The 21,892-nt window shown below is 44.6% G+C and overlaps 1 protein-coding gene across 1 annotated transcript in view; it reads left to right on the top strand.

The window, feature by feature from the left end:
• The window catches only part of LOC107222479 (polypyrimidine tract-binding protein 1), a 371,006-nt gene that overhangs the window by 50,773 nt on the left and 298,341 nt on the right, over window positions 1–21,892 (top strand). Inside the window, exon 2 of the mRNA XM_046738243.1 lies at window positions 4,739–4,763. Coding sequence (XP_046594199.1) covers window positions 4,739–4,763 — 25 coding nt within the window. The remainder of the gene's footprint in view (window positions 1–4,738; window positions 4,764–21,892) is intronic.

Here is a 21,892-nt window from a genome sequence, read left to right as displayed (position 1 = left end):
AGATTTTTTGAATGTTCGAAGCACAGTTAAACCTTGAAGATGACCAGGATGTTTTTCCATCGGAAAAACGTATTTATTTCTCTCACGTTTCCCTAACTCCCTATATCTGCAGACAGTTTTCCCGACGCTGTCGCCACTCTTTTTATACCACGCGACACTACCAGTGATCCTTAGACGTCTGCTCGATCCTCGATGCCAAAGGTTGACAACAAGGTGAAGTGAGGCGAATCGAGGTGCAGAATTGAAGTGTGTTAGGGGTAGTATAGGAGGGGGGCGAATGGGGTGAAGTTCCCGCTGCCGGATCGAAGCGACGCTCGTTGGTATACCTGCACCTACGTATAACGTGCAGGGATAGCCGGCCGATAGGAACGGGCGATTACACACCTCTGTGCTTACCATTCAATCAACCCCTAATTACATTTACCTGTAGCTGTTTCCCTCTGTGCTGTTTCGGCCCGTCGCAGCTGCGTAAGTTTGCCCCTGTGCATTTCGACTCGTGGGTGAGGCGGCGGCGACTGAGGATGGGGTGGAGGGGAGGGGACCCACATCTCCCGTTTTCTACCACTCCCCCCCTCCCTCGCCGCCTTCCTCTCTCCCTGAGCGCGCACTTGGCCAAAGAGCCCTTCGAGGGCCAATCCTGCTCAATGTCGCATCCCGGACCAGGACACACTTGACAATGTTATCCCTGCGCAACCCAACGGTATACTCTGGCCCCGCATACTCCACGAGGGCATACCGCAACGTCTGTGATTATCTATGTCCTTGCTTCGAGTGTTCCGCATTGTGTATATATGTGTACCACCATTGGACTACTCTCCTAGTACTACGCCTCGATCTAACTACTCCTCCTCGTGCACGGGCCGCAGCTTCTCTGTGTACCAACGTCGCGTTTGCATCGTGCGGATGTGATGTTTGTTGCAGGCTCGTGTTTGGTACGGGTAGGCGTGTCGTCTGGCAGTGATCTGCGATTGATGAGGAATATACGGCATGTTGCGATGGTTTTGTTGCGGGGAAAAAAAATAAAATACCAACAGCCGGGTCGTTGATTCTGATCGGCGACGGTCAAAGTTTACATTTCTCGAACTTCGGACAGATAGTTGATATTGAATGATCAAAGCTCCGGATAGATCCAAGTTTCGAATGGTCAAAACTACGAACTTTACCAATCTTGGTATATACCACGAAGTCGCCATTTCAACCACGAGTTGCGACCATTCGCAGTTCGAACCATTCAGAGTTTTGACGATTCTGAATTTTTATATTCGGTGTAACATTCAGTCTGGACTTTAATTATTCGGAATTTTGACCGTCAACCGAACCTGACAGGGTATAAAACCAGGGACATTTTTTGAAAGCAATGTGGCTCGGCCTCGAAAGAGGATCCGGATCCCTTATCAATGTTCCCATTCATGGACCGTATAATAAATCCGCGAGGGACGACGAGGACGTAAAATGATAGGCGGCTTATACCGTCGAGCTCGGAACCCTTTTTACAGAGGACTCGAATCATCGGACAGATTTTTCAATACTGGATTCCGAACTTCGGTGGGTATCTATCTGATATACCGGCGTGGGACTCTTCCCAGCCTCGTTGTCCTCCTCAACCGATCAACGATAGTCGAGACGCGAGTTGGTTACCTCCGACTCTCGTCTCTCGTCATTCGTCAACTGGGTGATCATCGCACTTTCGTGCTTCAACATCACCGTCGTCGCGGCTGTCGATGTCGGTGCTCGCGATCGGAGCACGATGCTTTGAGGAAGGGAGGGCGACAGAGTTTGGTTTCACCGCGCATTAACGGATGCAGAGTCGAGTGGTGCGTGTACCAGCTATAACAGTGCGTGGAAGCCGGAGGGAGCAGCAGCCTAAATCTTGAATTAATTGGCTTAATATATTCAGAACTCAGTTGGGTTCGAATCCATCTAGAGAATCTGAGATACCGAAGGCTGTTCGAGACGTCTGTCTAATTCCGTTTGCATTAGACTTGGATTATAATGGAATACAGGAACTACGCCTCTGACACAATTTCCTACATATGTATAATATATATGAACCCATATAACCTCTGAGCGAAAACCACGTTTGCAATAATACGCGTGGCTGCATAACGTTCTTTGTGTATGTATCTAAATCGCTTCACATGTTCCGTATCCTAATTGGCATTGACTATAGTAGCAATTGACTCCGTACTTGATCGGACCGAAATGGCTAAACGAGACGAGATTCCGTCTTTGTACCTCCGTATCATGTTCAATCTCTTAATAGTACGGATCGAAACTACGAACCGAATGCAATCAGATACCGGCATGTCGTTGTATCGCTTTGTCGTCGAAAACGCAGCTGGAGGCTCGACCTATAATCCACAGATATTGTTTTCATCCCTGAAGCTTTCAAGGTAAACTGGAAACTCTGTCAGCGCCGGTAGGTAGAAAGTGACAAAACCACTTAACCCATAACGAGCGTCTCTATTCCGCCGGAAATCGAAAACCGACGGCTTCGGACAGCCAATCGACATTTTGTGAACGAAATTATGCTTGTCTAATGCATGCTGCACGGTTAACTGTCGATTAATCGGAACTGTTTATGACGATATTGACATGATTAAAAACTTGTCATACCTACAATCATTGTACAAGAACTTGAACGCAGTTCCGTTATACACAAGCATGAGCTTACCTTTCTTCGGTCGAATCATCGTTGACAGTACAATGACGATTGTACAATGCTTAGAACGTGAATCGATAATTCTTGAGTAGATAAATATTCATTATTGTAATACCTGTGCACGTTAGGCGGAAAATTGATGAGCACCTGTCGTTTGCTTTTTCCTTAGGTACATTTTGGTTGACCTGAAAACCAGCACTACGTATTCCGATATTGACTTGTTATGGAATTGGGAAAAATTATCGTCATCCGAACGTCCGTTTGCACACTGGGTGTCCTGAAACAATGCATGAAAAAATTTTCTAGGTCATTTCGAACAACGTTTCTCACTTGGTTCTGTTCAACGCGCCGAACGTTAAACGTAAATTTTATTCGATGGCGTGTGAAATGAATTCACGACGCATTTTTAAAACAATTCATTTCCCTTCTCAATTTCGCATTTTTTTTTTTTTTTTTGCCTTTTTGTTTTTTTTTTCTTCATCGTCTGAAAAAATAGCCGACTTCTCAAAGCAACCACCCGATGTGTGTCCTGCGTGCAGAGTGAAGTGGACACTTCTTTATGCATACATTAGCCCGATAAGCGATCAGTTTCCCGCATAAAGAAAGTTCTTTTCTTAATGTGACAGTGCATAAATTTGTTTTGAGTTATAGACAGCGTGTTGTAGCGCGTGGCCATAGCGCCATAGCCAAAGTTAAGTGAACCTCGTTAGCATTATTACTTTTCATAAAGCTTTTTCTCTCCGCTCTCGTGTTGCGTTTCTATTATATTTGACGACAAATTACAGCAGAGGATAAATCGAAAGACCAATTTTCAGGTGGGCATTATTGTATGGAAGTTGGAAATATTTTTGTTCAATCTCAATTTATGTCTCGTTACGACGGCGTTACTTTCCTGAAAGCATACTTTTATTTATCCGTTTTCTATTTTTAAATACTTTTCAATATTTCATATCACTCGCGCCCTTTGTTCATTAAATGCCATATGACAAAGTTGTAATGCACGTTCCTGAACTTTCTTCACTTTTTTTTTTTTTATTTTTTTTTCTGGAAACAGCTCATTTCTCCTCAATTGCAACAACACGCGACGTAGTCGTTAAGGTATAAAAAAAAACAAAGAAACCATTCTAAACTTTCACAAACGACCATAGCTCAATTCCTTGCTTATTTTGGCCAGATCGAATTGCGACAGAAATTAGAACAGCTGGACAACGAGTTCGCAGTCAGCTTGATGACCATGTGAATAATGCGTTAATTATTGTTGTAAAATTTCTTTTTCTCTTTGTTTGAGCCTCAGATTATTCAGCTTTGGAAATGACTGGTTGTAGTTTGGAGCGTATTTGTATAATTCGCTCGTGCAAATCGGCCTGCTCGAGTTACAAAAAAAAAAAAAAAAATTATAACTACCGTATCGCCGCGCACAACGCCGATCGATTATTAATTACAAAAACGACGTTCGAGTTAACATTGCGTTACATGTACACATTGTCTGTTTGACCAATTTCAATCAGTTCGGAAACAGAACTACAGATTGTCGGAATATTTTTGTAGGCTAATCCATCAAACACCGCATACATGGATATGGATCCGTAACTTGATGTTACACGACCATCGATGTGTCATTCGATTTTGCAGTGTCGCATAACCCTCTCTCGCATATTCTCCGATGCAGCGTCAAATGGAGAACGACAGAAAGAGAAAAAGAAAAGGGTGAATGGAGAAGACAATCTTTTTCCCAAAATTTTGCTCTTTATTACCCTTCACGGTGCACGGTAAACAAAGTAATAGATGTTCATCCTTATCTCTACTGTATCCTGTCTATACTGACTTCTCTTTTTTACTTATCGTACACTGTATTTTAATGCATCTTACCTTCGTAACACTGATTTGTTTTTATTGATTGATTATACCTATGAGTGTGAAAAAAAAAAAAATAATGTTTAATAACTACAAATATGTGTGATGTGTACTTTACCTGTATATCTTATTGTGTCTTATACTCGTCGTTATACCTGTTATAGATATATCCGTTACGTGTGACCATTTTTCTAACTCTTCTCTTTTCTGTTTACTTTACAGAGATACTCTGCACGGTGGGCATAAGGTACGACCTCCTCTTTACACTTTTTTATTTGCCTTCTCTTATCTGCTCTACGTTTTCTTCAATCTCTTGTTGTTCTCTCATCTCTTTATGCTTGAACCCCTTGCCAACCCCCACGGTTTTCTTTGAACTTTGTAATTCTCTGGAAACACCGACGGCGACGCTTATTCATCTCAGTATAAAACAGACTCTATTTAGCGCGCAGTCATTACATCCCTTCCCTTACGAATGTATGCCGACTTAAGCTTGAAGGTTCATTTAGATCCGGTAAATTCATCCAGTGACAAAAATGCAATCGGAACAAGTTGAGGGCTGGAACTAAAGTCAGAGCCCACGGGTAAAATATATCATCAAGTGGCTGTAATGCCACGTGTGCGAAGGCACTAACAGGCCAGTGGGAAGTAAGTTTTTGTTCGCGGAATCACTTAGCTTGTCTCGTCGGGTAGTTGAATAATTGAATAGCAGCTCTTGCCTATCTTTACAACGGTCTTGTTTGACGGCGATAGAATACGTTGATAAATAACAACCGCGTGTTCATATCGATTTGTAATTTTACCATGACGTGTTTTACTTCCGTTTTTCCCTCGACAACCACCAACTCTTGTGCCCTGCGTCAATTTTTATCTCGATCATTTCGCGGAAAGAAAAAGAAACCGTTCTCCGCACACTCAGATCCGCATGATTGCGAAACTCGACACATCTCCTATCTTCAAAATATCTTGAAAACTGTGAGTATGTACGATATATTGATCTATAAATTTTTTCTGTTTAACTGTATATCGCAGGCATGCTGTGTTTCTTATTCTTTCCTCTTAGCCGTATTACGTTTGCGCATGCACGTGGTTATACTCGTTTTTGCAATTTCTCAACTTCGGATGATCAGCGAAAGTGTATCTGTGCCTCGCATGCGTTTGTGCCAGAATCGTAAAAGCGATCGATTTTTCAATTTTCACACTGAGAGGAGAAGACGGTCTGTTGATTCTGCACTGTGAAATAAGCTAGTTTTCATTTCAATTGAGAAAAGTTTATTCGACTTAAGAAAAGTTACTTATCGTTTCTATGACAATGTATATGGTAAGCAATTTCATGAAATCGGAAAGAGTTTTGCTAACGATTTTATCAATTCATTACAATACACTTCTCTGCTTGCATTCTGTCTCTATGAAAAATAATTTGATAAAATCATCAATACGCTCATCGATTTAATGAAAACTTACTAATTTTGTATAAGAATAAAAGTATCGTCGCGTTTACGGGCGGTTCAAGAAATATTTTCTCTTCGCGTAAACTAAAGATTATTTTTACGATCGACTCTTAACACGGTTTCCACAGCGGTAAAACAGATTTCCGCACAGATATATAAGCCTATTTTGCGTAAAACGTAGTAAAATATCTGCAGTAACCGGTGTAGGTGCCGATATTTCCGGGAAACTTTTAAGCTCACAATCAGATTGACTCCCCAACATCGACTACGTGACATATCATTCCGAACCACGGTTGCATGCCTTCGTCCGAAAAAAAAAAAAAAAAAAAAAAAAATATGGGACAACAGAAAAGAAAAGAAAAGAAAAAACGTTTCGACGTAGAGAAGGAAGCCCCGTTGCGGTGGCTCGCGATACTCGATGCAAGGCCGACGAGGGTTGCGAAGGGTGGAGGCGGGGGCGCCACTCGCGAACCGCGTCTCAAATTAAATTAGGTATGGATATATTCGAGTATATATGTGTGTGAGAGTGTGTGCGTATATTCGTAGGCCACGTTTGATCGTATTTAATCATATTTGATCGTCGTACCGGATCATGCAGTGCTGTATGATCGCTGACCCGGGACACGCTGATCCTGCACGCAGTTCGTATTACCCCGCGTTTTTCCTCCACTGACTGCTACATACCGACACAACTGTTCTGTATTACCTACGGAGGAAAAGAGAGGGAGCGAGAGAGAAAGAGGGGGGGGGGGGGGGGATCAGAGAGCGGAGAACCGAACGAAAGTTCCCGGAGAGTGACGCCACTCAACGCCATTACAATATCATACATAAAGATGCAGGGGAACCCCCGACGGCCCAAGCCCAACGACTGACTGCTTCTCTGCACAGACAACTCTCTAAAGAACCCACTTCACGTCTCGTACATTATTTAAACGCAATCTGGAACCCCTGCCCTCTGCCGTTCCTCCGTTTCCGAAAAAAAAACAGGATAGAAATAAAGAAAACAAGAAAAAAAAAAGGAAAATTAAAAGGATCAAAAATATGTGAAAATGAAACAAATATTTTACACAAATTATATTTACCTACCGTTATTATTCGTACAAGGATTCTGCCAACTTCTACCTTGTGACTTACTATCAACCAACGCGTGCGTTATACATATACGAGTACATGTGCATAATAGTACAGTCTTTCAATTATTGCTGAGTGACTTAAATTCTAATTGAGAAAAACTTCTGGAGTAATTGGAGCCTAGAGAGTAAGAAATTTTGCAGGGTTGAGTTTTTGTTCGTTTCCACTTATTATGATAACGCGATACGCGAAATGGACGGCTTTTGGGTTCGGGGTTGAAAGGGTTAAGCGCGTATGCAAGCGCAGAGGCGAAGGACTTGTGAAAATCTTCGCAAAGCGTAAAGGGAATGATTTATGAGGGAACCGATTGTTCCGGTATTCCTTGTACGTGCCCAAGTCGGATAATCTCTAGTCGAGACTTTCAGTAGGTACGAGTTTTCTTCGGAATGTTTAAAAAATCACAGGAATATGTACGACGGGAAATTTTCCCGGTATCTACTCTAGCACCTACCCGAGTGGCGGACGCAGCCCGGGCTTTGAGGCAATTTCATTTCTATGATGCATTATGTAATCGTGGATTAATTTTTGATGTATTCCAAGGAGAGAAAATTAACATCCAAACAGAATAAACCTTGCTCGTTGGCCGCCTCGCTGCCCGCCTTTCGCAAATACCTACGTCGGTGGGTGCCTTGTAGTATTATATATAGATATATTATATGTAATATAATATATATATTTAAAGCAGTCTTTCTCTCTTCAATGAAATTGGATTTCTCCTTAAGAAAGGAAGTTTTAAATCCTCAATCCCTGAAGCTCCGCGTGTGCTTTCAGCAGCTGGCAGTCCCTTGAAAATATTCCTTTTCATACCTACGACGAGGAAAAAAAAAAAAGAGAGAAAATCTAACCCTGCGGACCAAGGCTTGCGTTTATTCTTCTCCATACTTATGAGGCTTATAAAGTAAAATATTCACAAACATTTTTCCCCTTCCGTACCATTTCGACGCTCTTGAATCCTTCGTTTGAGACCCGTCGTTCGAGCTCTTTCATATGCTGATGATGTGAATCGCGATTCAGTTATTGAAATAAAAGTTAGTTCAGAAGTTGAGTATCATCGCGTTTCTGCCGATTTCAATGTGCACGCTTTTCACATGCGGTACAGTCAAGCACCCGATTCATTTCAATTGAAACTCAATACTGGCTTACAACGACAATGTTGAACATTCCGCCACCCCATTACGCGCCGGAGCAACTTGTTCCAGAAGCTTGATATCTAAATTGATATTCAAGCCTCAGATACTTGTGGGAAACGTCGACACACGGTAGTGTAAATTGAAAATTGAAAACCGAGAATCGCGAGGTAGTAAATTGATTTCATATTTCGAAACAGTTTCGTTGACTTCATATTCTGAACAATGTATAAGCTCCGCAGTTGTTTGTACAAGCTTTTTTTCGAACGTGTTCATCGATCAAGATAAGCAATATTTATGTCACACACTTACCTCTGTAATATACTTGTTTTCGGAATTTGGACACTTATCGTTGGCGAATAAGCGAATAAAGCTTTGTCGCGCGATCATTCGAGAACAGTCAAATTGAAAGAATTTGTCATGGAATATCGAAAGAGTCGTGTAACTGACAAAAAGTTGCATTACCTACGAACTTGAATGTAATTTTCATTGTTCAAATTGCTGTCTGAAAAAATCTGACACAAATAGCAAATTTTTTTTCGCTTGTCGAGCTTAGAATATCCGCTGATTGTAATGAGAATGCGATAAAAACAACGGGTCTTTGAAACGTGTCCGATACATGCACGCGTATACGATAATCAGGTTGAAAAGCACTGACGTGCGCAACGCGCGAACAGAGGAGAAACGGATCTTCGACGTAGCGAGCCGCGGGAATACATCGCCGCCGGCTACCTGATCAAATTTGAATGTTAAATCCGAGTAGATATTCTATGGTTATCCGAAGCTTTTGGTATTCCGCGGCAAACCTCCGGATGGGAAGAGAAGAGAGAAGAGGAAGAGGCTGGCGGAAAGCGGTAGAGAGAAATGGTGTGTGGTCGATGCCCGTGTTCCACCTTCGTCACGCCATCCATCCATCCATCCATCCATCCATTCATCCGTCCATCCGTCCATCCGTCCGTCTATCCATCCATCAAACCACGCATCGATACCGCCTCGTCTGAAGCAGCGGAGAGGGATGAAAATAGAAACAGAGATGCGGGAAAGCCGAGAGTCGTTGAGGCTCGAAGGGTGACTTGCAAAATGAAACGAAACGTGTCGATAGTCCTCGTCGCCTGCATCGCCATGCAGAATTCGGTTGACCCTTTATCGTTTCGTTCCACTTCGTTTCTTTTCGTTTCTCGTAAATAATTATCGAATTATCACGCAATTTGTTTCTTTTTTTTCTTCCTTTTCGATATTTCGTTTCTCTTCGCTAAATGGAATATTTCAATGGAAATGGGACCCGGTGACGCGTTCTCGATCCATTCCTGAGAATACGAATATTAGGGGGTTAAACCGCGCTGAAAATTCTGAGCAGTAATTGCGAGTCCTTGCGGTCACGTGGCCTTTGAATTTAGACTCCTCGTTGACCTTCGCTCTTAAACAACCCTCCTGGGCGGTCTGACCTTTTTCAGACAGAAGCTCTGTGCTTCAAGATTTACCTCCACGGTTCAAGGAAGAAACGTTTTTCAAGACTTTATTCGCGGAGCGCTTTTCACTGTTGATACAAACGGGAAATTTAACTTCTATCGCCCTAATTATTCCCAAGAATCAATCGTAAAGAATAGAGTAAAAATTGTGTATCCTTCTCCGACGAATCCAAGGAAAGGGCGGATCGGAATTTTAACGGGAAAACACGTTGTCATCGTATCTGAGACGCGAAGTGGATTGAGAAATCTAGCGCAAGAAGCCGAAAGACAGAGAAAGAAAGAAAGCGGGTCTCGATTCATATCTATCCTTATCTGTATAAAACCGGGCGTTATTTACTGCATTCGTTTCGCATGTATGAGGGTAAGCCGAGCCGCGTCGGCTCAGTAACGGCCGGACATTAAAACGTATCGGATAAATTCATGAAAGATTCAAAGGCCGGTCGAGTCTTCGATCTCGCAGCGGATATACGTCCCTTGGGACGAGGGACCGGACATCCTGCAGTCTGCGTTATATTATATCCATACGTGTAACAAGGATTCGTACAAAAATTGAAAATTGCGAGCGAATGCTGCACTGCGGAGCGTGGTAAAATATTCCTTGGGATTTTTGCAAACCCCTGAACGCGGACCGATCGTGAGATGAAAATTACGAACTAAGGGTGCGGCGATGCCTCGTTACCCATGACTTGTACTCTTTACTCCCGTTTCATCATACGCAAGACCCTTGCGTAACTCGGCGTCAATCCTTATCCCTTTGTGCAATTCGTACAAGATTCGACGTCTAAACATTCCGAAAGGACAGCAAGCGGCCGGATTCCCCCTGAGGGCTGAACGGCGTCCGGATCTCTGCTTTTTTTACGTCTCCATTACGGCATGTCGTTCGGATGGTAAGCGTGTGGGTGATACACATCGACGTTTTTCCGCCCCCCGGCCGCCATTCAAGCCACCGTACGACGTCTTTGTATCCAATTATAATATTTTACATTATTGAAAGCCCTCTTAAGGTCTTTTGTCGCATATTTGCCGTTCGTAACGAGGATCGTATCCCCGGGACAAACAACACGGGTTTTTAATATTTCTACGAAGCTTTATACTCTCGGCTGTAACGTTATTCGCAACGAAACATGATCCCTCGGTTTTTTATACACCGACAAGCTGCTTGATGCTTCATGTATACGAGAATTTCCCAAAATCTTCACCAATTTCAGACCATCAAAGGAACCGGCGGCTATACGACATCAAAAAATCGCTTCTGCAACCAACGACAATTCTTTGTTCATCTCTCTCTCTCTCTCTCTCTGTCTCTCTATATCTATCTATCTCTCTATCTCGCCGTCCGTCGAAAAGACGATCCGATCGTAATAAAAAGTTAGTCCGCCGATATTTATTATACGCGCGTTATACTGAAAATTGCGCGAAAGTGGAAAGTTTAGAGTTTTATACACGAAAATTATCCTACAGGAATGCACGCATAAAATCCATCGTAGCCTTCGGCAGGATCGGGGATCCGATTTTCGCACTCGCAATTCCTCAAGAATCAACGCTGTAAAGCTTGGGGATTAATTTTCCATCCAACCGCGTTTATACGCGTAAGTGAAAAATCCTCGTCAGAGGTGCGGAAGTGATCTTGACGGTCCGTAGGTACCAAAAACGCGCACACGGTGAAACGTGACGAGGGGTGATTTGACTCCGGTGATTGTCTTCACGCCATAATACCCACGCAAACTTTTCGAGCCTCATCTGGCGGATATAAATTATATACATATTATCCACGTCGATTTATATATAATAAAAAGTGACTTTTATCGTCACAGATGCCTGCAGTAAGTTTCGTCAGAAACAGTACAAGCATGGCAGGTCATGGAAAGACCCGAATAAAAGGCTGATAAAGTCAATTAAAAATGGGCATAGAACCAGCCTGAAATCTCACAGAACTTTGGACACTCTGAGACCAATAATTGTTCGAAGATTGGTTCGAAATTGAATCGCGGAAATCCATTTCATCCTCTTTCGCCTTTAGGTCAGAATAATCTTGGCAAAGAGCCATTCTAAACAACAGCCTTCGTCATAACGGAACAAATTTTCGGTACATCAAGTGGTGGGTCATTGGCATACTAAATAAGCTGCGTTGCGTTCACGCGGCCGCAGGTTGGGGGCTTGTTTTACGGGCACTTCCGCTGTTGTCTCCAATTTACGGGTTATGGAGCGGCAAGTTTCGATCATCGAGTTACCCGTCATCTCTTGCTGAATTGACGGAAAATTCTGAACTCTTTGGAGTCGTCTTTAAACTTCGCGGACCTCGTCCTGCAACCCTCGTTCTTGTCACCAATTTCCTGTCCCCGATGAATATCTAATTAATAGTCACGAGCCGGTAAATGACTACGGTGTCGTAACGCTGCCCCCTGCAACGTGGACGCGCCCTTACTGCTTTCCCGTCAGCAGACCTACTTATCCAGGTAATTAATATGTTGTGTAAGAACTTCGAGGTTCCGCCCGAGTCGCTTCGCGATTTTATAAAGTGCATTATAGGTAACAGGGTTTGACTGGCCTTTGTGTCAACTATCGACATCGTAAAAGGAAATTTTTCAGGACCGTCTTTCGTTGATAGTCGTGACAGAACGGGAGTGGAATGGACCATTCGCATCGTACGACGTGACGTCGAGGTTGAACGACTCGACCGGATGCCGTTAAGACAGTGCAGTTTCCACCTTAACTTGCACTACGGCATAGTTTCGTTCGACCGAAATTAGTTAACGCCAGTACGCTGTTCGCCGTGGCCATAAAAACCCTTTTGCCTGTATCCCGGAACGCTGGATACGGGGAACAGAGGGAGTAGACGATACAACCTGCATCCCCGGTTGAGGTAGGTAACGGTGACTATAGCTGTACACGGTATAACGTCACACAGACACATGGGCGGACTGAAATTCAATCAGCTCAACGTTCGCGGTTCCGTGATCCCGTCGGTATTAAAGATGTTGCGAAGGCAGGAATCAGCATCGGAGCCAGAATAAAGAGCTCCGAGGTATTGGTTCCTGTTAACAATTGATGGCCGATAGATTGCAATTCAGAGGAGCCACCGTTCGCTCGCCAATTTCTAACTCCGGAAACTCGGTAGCGAGCGCGCGTTTCATCCGGACTCGCTCTTTACATTCCGAATTTCCAGCTCCACGCATATACCTGTTACACACATTCTGTAACCCCGGCATGACTGAGGAGCGCAAAGCTGAGAGCTTCGGAGAGAGGGAGGGAGAGAGTGAGTGAGAGAGGACGGGGAGGAAGGTAAGTGCGGCGGCGGTGGCGTTGCCTGCATAATCCCAGCCTTGGTCCAGATCAAAGCTCGGCAACATTCTCTATGAATAAAGCCGCGTTCCGGCAGCCTCGGCGGTTTCCCGTCGTTGTCCAAGCGGCAAGCGTGCCCTCGACCATCCGGACCTGGTTCCCAGTGGCCGACACCTCTTACCAAATTAGCAACGTGGACATATAACCGCATATTTCGTCGCGCGAGAATCAGTCCGGGTCTCTAACGAGTGCGGAAACATGGGTGACTATTCCGCTTGTGTACGCCTAGGCTTTCCTTTGAAGGACGAACCATGATATTTTGTGTAGAAAACTCGGTGCGGTGTGCCGAAGGGATCGCCTTTGAATGGGGGGTGGGTGCCTGTCCAGAGTGAGCCGCGAGGCTTACTCTTCTACATTTCGGGTAAAGGCGTCTGCTTTGTGTACCTGCATCAACAACAAGAACCCAACGACGAAGCTGCGGACGGACAAACAACAAACGGCGAACAGAACCGGTCCATTCTATCTCTACAGGCGAACTAATAGAGCCTGTTTATTCACAATGGAGGATCTTAATGTACGAGGTACGGTTATAGGTGCGTACCTTCGCCCGGCCAACACCCTCGTCTTTCCTCGAACTGAAAGCAGAGCCTAATGGAACGGAAAGCGTGTATACCAAGCCCGACCCAAAGTGTACGCTGGATCACCTCTTATAAGACGCTCCGAATACAGATGCCTCGATGATTATGGCTGGCGTTTGGGTCGTTTCGCGTCCTTAGTTCAGACAAGTTTTTCGGACGAGTCTAGATCCGGGATTGTTGAGCAGCTCTTTTCCAAGACCATTCCTTTGCCTGGGTATCCTTGACGATCGCTTCGGCTTCGATCCAGCAGTGTCGTAACCGAATACCCCAATAACTAGACTAATTGCCAGGTCCGTTGGACAAGCTAGCCTTTGAAGTGTACAAAACTTTCTATAGGTATAACGAGCTTGCTATGGCGGACGCCAAGCATCCAATGAGGAGAAAAATTCATCTCCAAATCGTTATATTCCTCGCATGAATTCTCTCATCGTCAAATCACAAGGCGAACGTGTCTCTGTCCATGGATGCAGCGACGTCGTGACACGCAGAGGTGCTGATCCTGAGCATGGAATTCATGATAACTCAACTCACGATTGAATAGGACGTTTGATCCTGTCGAATGGATCTTGGTGGTTGGACGCGTGATTACCTTCGAGCAAATGCAATATTCCCGTGAGTCGGTCTGATGCCACAAAGGGAATCGCCGATCTGTACATTGGCGTTGGCGCGGCAGTTGATGGCGATTCTGGTTCCTCGCCTTGGCACTGCAGGCTTTCCTGTCCGATTGGAATTACGGAGGACACTTGCCTTGCCTCATCCTCTCTTCATTTTCAATGGATTGTCCAGAGAGTTTCCTGATTGTTGACGATATTACTGTACCCGATGAAGTTGTATTCCAAAAGGAACTTTGTGCTTGTTGTATACCGGCGCCTAATCCTGTGCCAACTTTGTTCTTCCCGCATTTCTGTTCGCTTACTTCGCAAGTCGATTTGCCTCACCAACCTCTGATAGTATAACGTGTAGCTGGTACAACAGCCGTAAGTATTGATCAATTTTCACGACTTTGAAGAACGGTTGTTCTTGTTCAACGCTGACTTTAGTCTTTCATTAAACACCGTGAGAGCAGATGTGAGCATGCATCTTGGATATCACGACTTTGGCAAAGCGTGTCTCTTCAACCTACCAAGTTAAGCCAGATTCTCATTTCACGATTGACCTTGATCTCAAGCTTCACATCCAGAGTACAATGTTCACATCACCGATCAACTTAATTCCAGAAGAAGTATCTTACCGTTAGTCCAATCTAATGTTGTATTTGAAAGACTTTTCGCTTCGTCGTCAACGTTGCGAAATCTTTCATTTCAACCCAATGGTTGATTCTTGTTTTTGATCGATCCACTCGGCAAATTGGGGCAGGGTAGAAGATTTCCAGGATCCTCGGAGGTTTGAGAAGCACTGTGAGTTGGTTTCGTTACGTAATAATGGTCCCAGGATGAAGTACGTGCATTGTTAATGAATCAGGTAATTAGGTGGGGGAGTTCAGTTTAGTGAATGCTGCCCCAGGGGGGAGGGTTAGCGGCGTAGCAGGGACCGGCGAAACGTTCGGGTCGTGTTAGGCAGAGTCTGGAACCCGAGTATGAGAGGGATGGCGAGTGTTACCCGGGAACAGCAGCTCGCGGGGTCAGAGGGAGGTTTAAACCTAGGCTCGGTTCGCTGCGCTTCGCGCGTTGAATATGCCCGCTCGGTTCAAAGCCGAACGCCTAAAGCCACGAGATCATAAGCTGCGGTTCCTGCACCGTCTCTGAACGCAGTAACTACGCGAATTTCGCACGCGTCCCGCTTCCTCATAGAGAGACACAAACGCCAAGGTCGCTTCATCGATACGCACGATGGAGACGATGTTGCAAGTTCCCATCAAGGTAGAGTAGGTTCTACCGTCAGGCAGTCTCTTCTGATCGACTTCTCGTAAAAGGACCTCTCACGTAGCCCACTCGGTGGTTTCTCAAAATTTCGAGTGGAATGGGAAGAAGATAAACGTCCCTGATGTTGTGTAATTAGTTTTTTCAGATTTGATCTTAAATGAATTTCGAGAACAATTTCTTGAAGGGTTTCTGGGTAACGGTACAGGTTCTGTCTCGTTTCGCTTCATGGATGCAGCTTTCGAATGTCTGTGTACGCGAGGAGACACTGTTTGAACCTTGAAGCGATCGGTTCATCGCGTGCCGCTCGATATTGTGCACAACCGGGTTTGCTGTGCAAGGTATACAGTGCGCGTTTAGTTCATTGGATAATTACTAACGATACGATAGCGATGGCGGTTCCGAGCAGCCAACGAAACGTACACAACGCTTGGTTCCAGTACGTGAACAAGCGTTTGCAGTATGCCGACTGCGAGTATCGCACGGGCGCGGTTCGAAGCTTCTAGTGTTGTATCGGCGCAAGGTGTTCCGGCCGAAGTGAAACCGCGTGCAATGGAAGCTGCAGGGCGGCCCTGGAAAATACGCTTTGCAATTGAGGGAGCCGGTGCTGGGGAAATCGGCGTTTTACCTTCAAGTACACGCGATCGAATTCCGGATAGCTTTTAAGCCGGGTTCCTGTTCATTCGTTCGGATTACCATACGTGTACGAGGCACGCGGTGCGCTTCGGCCGTTTTATATCGGTTGTGTGTGACGTCAGCCGCGAGCAGCCGAACCAACGCATTACCGTAATTACGAAGATTGTTCCGGCGCAATACGCCCCCCTCACCATCCGCACGGCTCGGTGTATTCCCGTCACAGAATCCGACTAGGGTCATATTTCCGGTCCGCCCCGATTCGGCGAATTTCAGGATTAATTATGCGGTACACGAATAATCTACACGCGTGACGAACCATCGCGTGTCCGCTTTTGTTCCTCCCTTCACCCTCTTCACGGGGTGACCGTTCTACCGTTTGATTACCATGCCCGGAGCAAGTCGCTGCAACTGCTGTATCGAAGATGACGGATTGTACGGATCATTTATATCGGACCAAGGTGAATCGGACGAGACGATGGACGGGTGATCTGGAAAAGGATTGATTGGAATAATACCTCCATACCTCGTTTTCCGCCCGGCATCGGTTTGGGGTTGTATTTTATTCATAACTAGTTAGTACCTCGCTCTGCGGACCGCGGTTCGACGAGTCGCGGTAACGGTATACGTGCGGAAACCGTGAGGGTAAATAATATCGCGGATATGTCTATATTTAATGTGTGTTGGCTTTCCAGGGCCTCTGTATGCATACGCGTGTACAACCCATTGTGTGGGTATGAATACAGTTATATTGCGACATACATATCGCGTTACGTTGCTCGTTCGGAATAGCGGAAAAACGAGAGAGTGAGAGAGAGCGAGCGGGCAGGGTGGGGGGGAGTATTGTTGTTTAAAATTACATTAAATATTTCTGAACAAACACGCATTTCGCATATTCGAATATAGAAACGTACCTTGCCGTGGGGCCAATTTCACCGTCATGCTAAAAGTAACCGAAACTTCGGGCCAACTAGCCGGAAAACGCTTTGTTTGAACCGTAAAAGTTTACCGTGCGCTCTCCTTATTTATCAACCACGGCAAATAGCGATGCGATTAACCTGTTCGTTTCTGGCTTTGCGTTGAGTGAATTCCACGACTTCAGTTATTCAGCTCAACTTTTCTCACGCATCTCTCAATCGTCTTTATTATATCGTGATTTTTACCTCTGACCTACTGGAGGCAATAATTTACTTTAGACTTTAATCGACGTTACTGGCGTTATTATTGTACCTCGGACAGACATTGAGAATGGATTTTATTCAACGTTAAATTTACCGCTGCGGGTAACGAAGGCTTGTGTTTTTACCCGGGGGGCCTGGCCATCGAGCGTATTATATTAAATTATGTATTCGTTTAATTAGAGACGCAATCACGTGCAATCACGGCGGTACCACGGTCTATGCACCTTGTTTTCGTTTATATTACAGTTTTATACGCACATATATTTCGTTGTTCTCATTATTGTTATTTTTTGGTACGTTACGTACCTACACCCGCCCTGTTGTGCCGGATATTTACAGGATTTACCGTATCGCTCGATATTTGCTATAGCTCGCACCCGCTGCGCCAAGGGGTCACGTTTCGTCTCGTTAAAATAATGCAATGCAGGAATCAAAGAGATTGTTTCATCGCATAAAATGAATCCGGCATATTTGCGACCCTTCGACTTACCGTACAGTGTATTCAAATTTACAAAACCCATAACGAATTCGTTGGCTATAACTACTAATAACCGTCTCCGTTTGTAGAAAGTATCCGTAAAATATAGTACAATTAAGATGGCGTTGCTGTACCAAAGTTCCACGTTTAAAAGAAAGCACGAATCAGCTTGAACTCTGATTGCTTATTAGCGTCATTCTGGTGACTTGTTGAACCATTATTTGTCGCGTTTTGGTTAAAACATTTCCAGTTGAAACCCCATATGAGATACTTCTCATTACCTCTACCCTCCGTGCTGCGAAGTTAAAAATTATCTACGTTTGTGCAGAATTTTATTACTTCGCAATTTCTTTCGAACGTTACGAATCTTCCAATGCTTGCGAAGGTTATTCCGAGCGAGGTTTCCTTTATACAAAGTTGAAACATTGAGTTACGTGTAATATAGCCGTCGTCGTCAAGAATTCAGCCCCGCATGTATTCAGCCCGTCGAACATTTATCTAGCCCGTTAATTACCTTTCTACTCGCTACTCCGCGAGTGTATAATAATATAAGAGGCAAGGCGGCAACGACGGGGAAAATTATCCGTTTGAAAGCTCAGGCGGGTAAAAACACGAGGGATAAAAACCTTTATAATCTCTTGCAGTTAAAACCGACTAGCTAGCAAACAGCAGTGCTGTTTTTGCATGCAAAATGTCTCACGGAAAACTGCATGCGCTCGCGTATTTTGCGATACACGTTAATCAATGAAGTAATGTCATACTTACTTTGCTAGAGGAATTTAAAAAAAATACGTTTTATAATCGGATGTGACTCTGTAACGTGCATGCATTCCTATTTTATAGAAATTGAAAAATTGTGGTAGAATTGAGTGTATAACGTATGATACAGTAATTCGTGTTTCTTTTCTTTTTTTTATGACAAAAGCATTTCCGTTTGTACGATCCAATTCAATTTTTTCCTATCCAAAGAATATTAGGCAAATTGTGAAATTATGTACTTCTTACTAGTCTCATTTTTTACCCTATAATTTCATGAATAATATTAGGTCTCATCCTTGCTCAGGCTATGTTCATGTAAGAAAGATTAATTTTCTACTGTAGACGCGAGGCAATATTATTTTCTGAAGAATGAAATTCAATGATGAGAAAAATTAAAAGATATCAAACCGGGTACATTGAAATTTTTTCAAGGTGCAGTGCAACGTGTTTCTCTCTTAATTACTGCACCTCGGTGTTGAGGTGAATTTCTTGAGAAGATAAAAATGCCTGGAGCATACAACTGTATCCGTTAATGAGAAAGGGTGGTTAATTTTCTTTAGAAAATGCAATGATCGGGATTAAAAAGGCGAGACACAGAAAGGTATACATGTATACAATAGCTGAGAGAGTGTAAAATATCGAAAAATGGAGTTAAAAATAAAGGCGAACACCGTTCCGGCGAATCCTTGACTCGACCTGGTTCATCGACACCAAAGAGCCGCGTGGAGAACGACGCCGGAAATATAAACGCATGGGTATTATTCCTCGACTCTGCGCCGCAGCGTACCTTCGGTCTAGAGAGCTTGCAGCAGCACCTTTGTTCACGAAGGATATTATGACGCTTTGTTTTCCCGACTGCAGAAGCGTCGTAGACAAGGGGATGAAGTTGGATGGAAAAACGGCTTAAAATTAAACGGCTAAAAACTGCACGGCGAGTGCGCAGGACGGATGAATTTTGAAAAATATTAAAATCATATTTCCTCGCGTAGCGTTGAAGCGCATACCTTATCCATCGCATCTCTAACAATAAGCTGTCGGCACGGGCAGCTTTCACTTTGCCTCGTTACGCAGCAACGCCGCTGTTTTTGCCCGCGTAAAAACTTCTCTACGTTGTTACACCGTTGTTCGGATTATTAGTATCTGCAAGCTTCGACCCTTTCTTCCACCCTTCTGTCCCTCGTTGCGGTTCATCGTTGCGAAGCTCGAGTCAAGCTTCTCTGCCGTCGGGGACGTCGTCGGTTTGCAGATAACCGCCAGGTCTGCGGTCTCCAGTCAGCTTTGACCGACCGCTCGGCCTGCGGTTGCTCCTGTCGATTTTCTTGCGCAAAAACATGAGCTTCAGGATCGGCCCGAGCTTCTCATGTACCGTTCCTCTGACCACGACTTATCGTTAGGGTAGCTTCACTGTTCGGAGCCGATTGTTTCTCGTCGCGACGAACCTGCTGCTCGATTAATCTCATTGTCGCGAAAACTTTTTTCCGCCAGTTATAGAATATCTCCGAGATGGGGAGTCAAAGTCCGGATTTCATTTGGTGAAGCGAAGGAAATTGCGGTACAAATTAAGCTCAGCTACGAGACGCCATTTGCTCGACGAAGTCATAAATTTAACAGTTGGAAATCAAGTTGTAAGTGAAAGGCAATTCAATTACCGATTATGGGATATGTACTCTAAAGTACGGAGGCATTAATCGAGATGTGAATCGAAATTATTAAAAACCATTGCGAATACCTTGAAATCACGCGATCGCACTGAAAAAGTCGGGCGTTGAAATTGTTTCGAGTCCCGCACTTAACCTTAGGGTAAAGAACTCGGGTCCTTTTAATTCAGTGGTATTCTATCGATCTCTACCTTATCGCGTGTCTTCCTCGATTTTCAGATTGCCAGACGATTTACATTGATTTCCACAAATTTTTTGTGACTTCTTGTGACTTTGTCCAATCCGGAATACACCGAAGATCGCTTGAAGATTATTGAAAATCAATAAAGATCACATTACAAGATAGAAATGAATGTCAACGAATCGGAATAATCCGTTCGATTTCTACAAGCGAACGAATCTTTTTTGTCATCCTTCTTCACACGATGTTGAAAGGAATTCGTGGCTTGATTCCGACGTCCCTAAATTTCAAAGTTCTTGTAAAACCACAAAAAAAAAATAAAAAAAAAATGAAAAAAATGAAAGAATATAAAACGTCTTTTCATTACGGGATGAGTTATACGTGCACGAATATTTTACACCTCGTTTGTGTTCGCCGATGCGCGCGTGTGTGTGAATGGACTCTGCATCTGTGTCGCGTTTGTGCTCGGTGAAAATCCGTTGCAGAAACGATTACAAGCAGCGCCGCGGAGCGTTATGCCGTAACCGTGCAGCAGCAGCAGCAGCGCAGCCTGCGCTTCGCGAAGCTCGTGACGAACAATGAGCTGGCAGCAGTTACTGCAGGTTGTAATAACTCAGAGCGATACAAGTTTCCCCATTATTCTAATAATTAGCAGTGGCCATATTTCTTCCAGCAGGCTTGAAGCACCTTGCCGCGGACCCCACAAAGAACGTCGCAAACCGTTTCATCGCTTCCTCGACGTTATACGTCCTACTTTTCGAGTCGGTATAACGTAGCCACCCTGCGACCGACCGTGCCACGCTTCCTCGTTTCAAACCCCTCCAGGATTACACACTTTTTACCGTTGAAGATTGTTTACTTTTACAACGGGCGATATAACCGGCCAAATTCTTTCCTCGCTCACTCAAAACCCCCTGAAATTTTTATACAGTCGTAATATACGCACACCGACCTTATTTCCACTCAATTGTTAAGCTCATCCTCTTCCGTCATTTCCTGTGGCACCGAGTCGCGGGGTGGTTCGCAATACGCGGCTGCGAGGGATGACGAAGATAAGTCCATCGTCTCGGGGGGTTGGAATTAAGGGAGCGGGAGTTTCTTTGTTCCAAAATCTAATGTACCGGAAGACGCTGGGGATTTCAAAAAACGCGATTAACCGTGAACCGTGTAATCAACAAGATTCGGTTTACCGTGTAACGCGTACGCATAATCGCGATAACTCGCATCATTTGCACCGCTGCAGGTTGAATAAATTTTTAAGCTTTGAATAAATGAAGCGATTCCTGCCCGGTCCCCGGGACTTCCGGCCAAGCAGCCGAGCCCCCCGCGTGTTGGGACATCCGTAGTGGGAATACAGATACTCGCGTAATCTGCTTTCCGGCGGGCGGAAAGTGGCTGCCACCCCCCTTCGCGCCCTTCTCGCCCCCTCGACTGCCCCCTTTCACACCCCCCGAGCCCTTGCTCACGGTTTGCCCGTCGGTCTTATACCTCCTGGAAACAACCCGCGCAGTTACTCACCGCAGCATGCATCT

The sequence above is a fragment of the Neodiprion lecontei genome, chromosome 4, assembly GCF_021901455.1.
Source record: "Neodiprion lecontei isolate iyNeoLeco1 chromosome 4, iyNeoLeco1.1, whole genome shotgun sequence".
Taxonomy (NCBI): Eukaryota; Metazoa; Arthropoda; class Insecta; order Hymenoptera; family Diprionidae; genus Neodiprion; species Neodiprion lecontei.
This window is presented reverse-complemented; position numbering and strand designations above follow the sequence as displayed.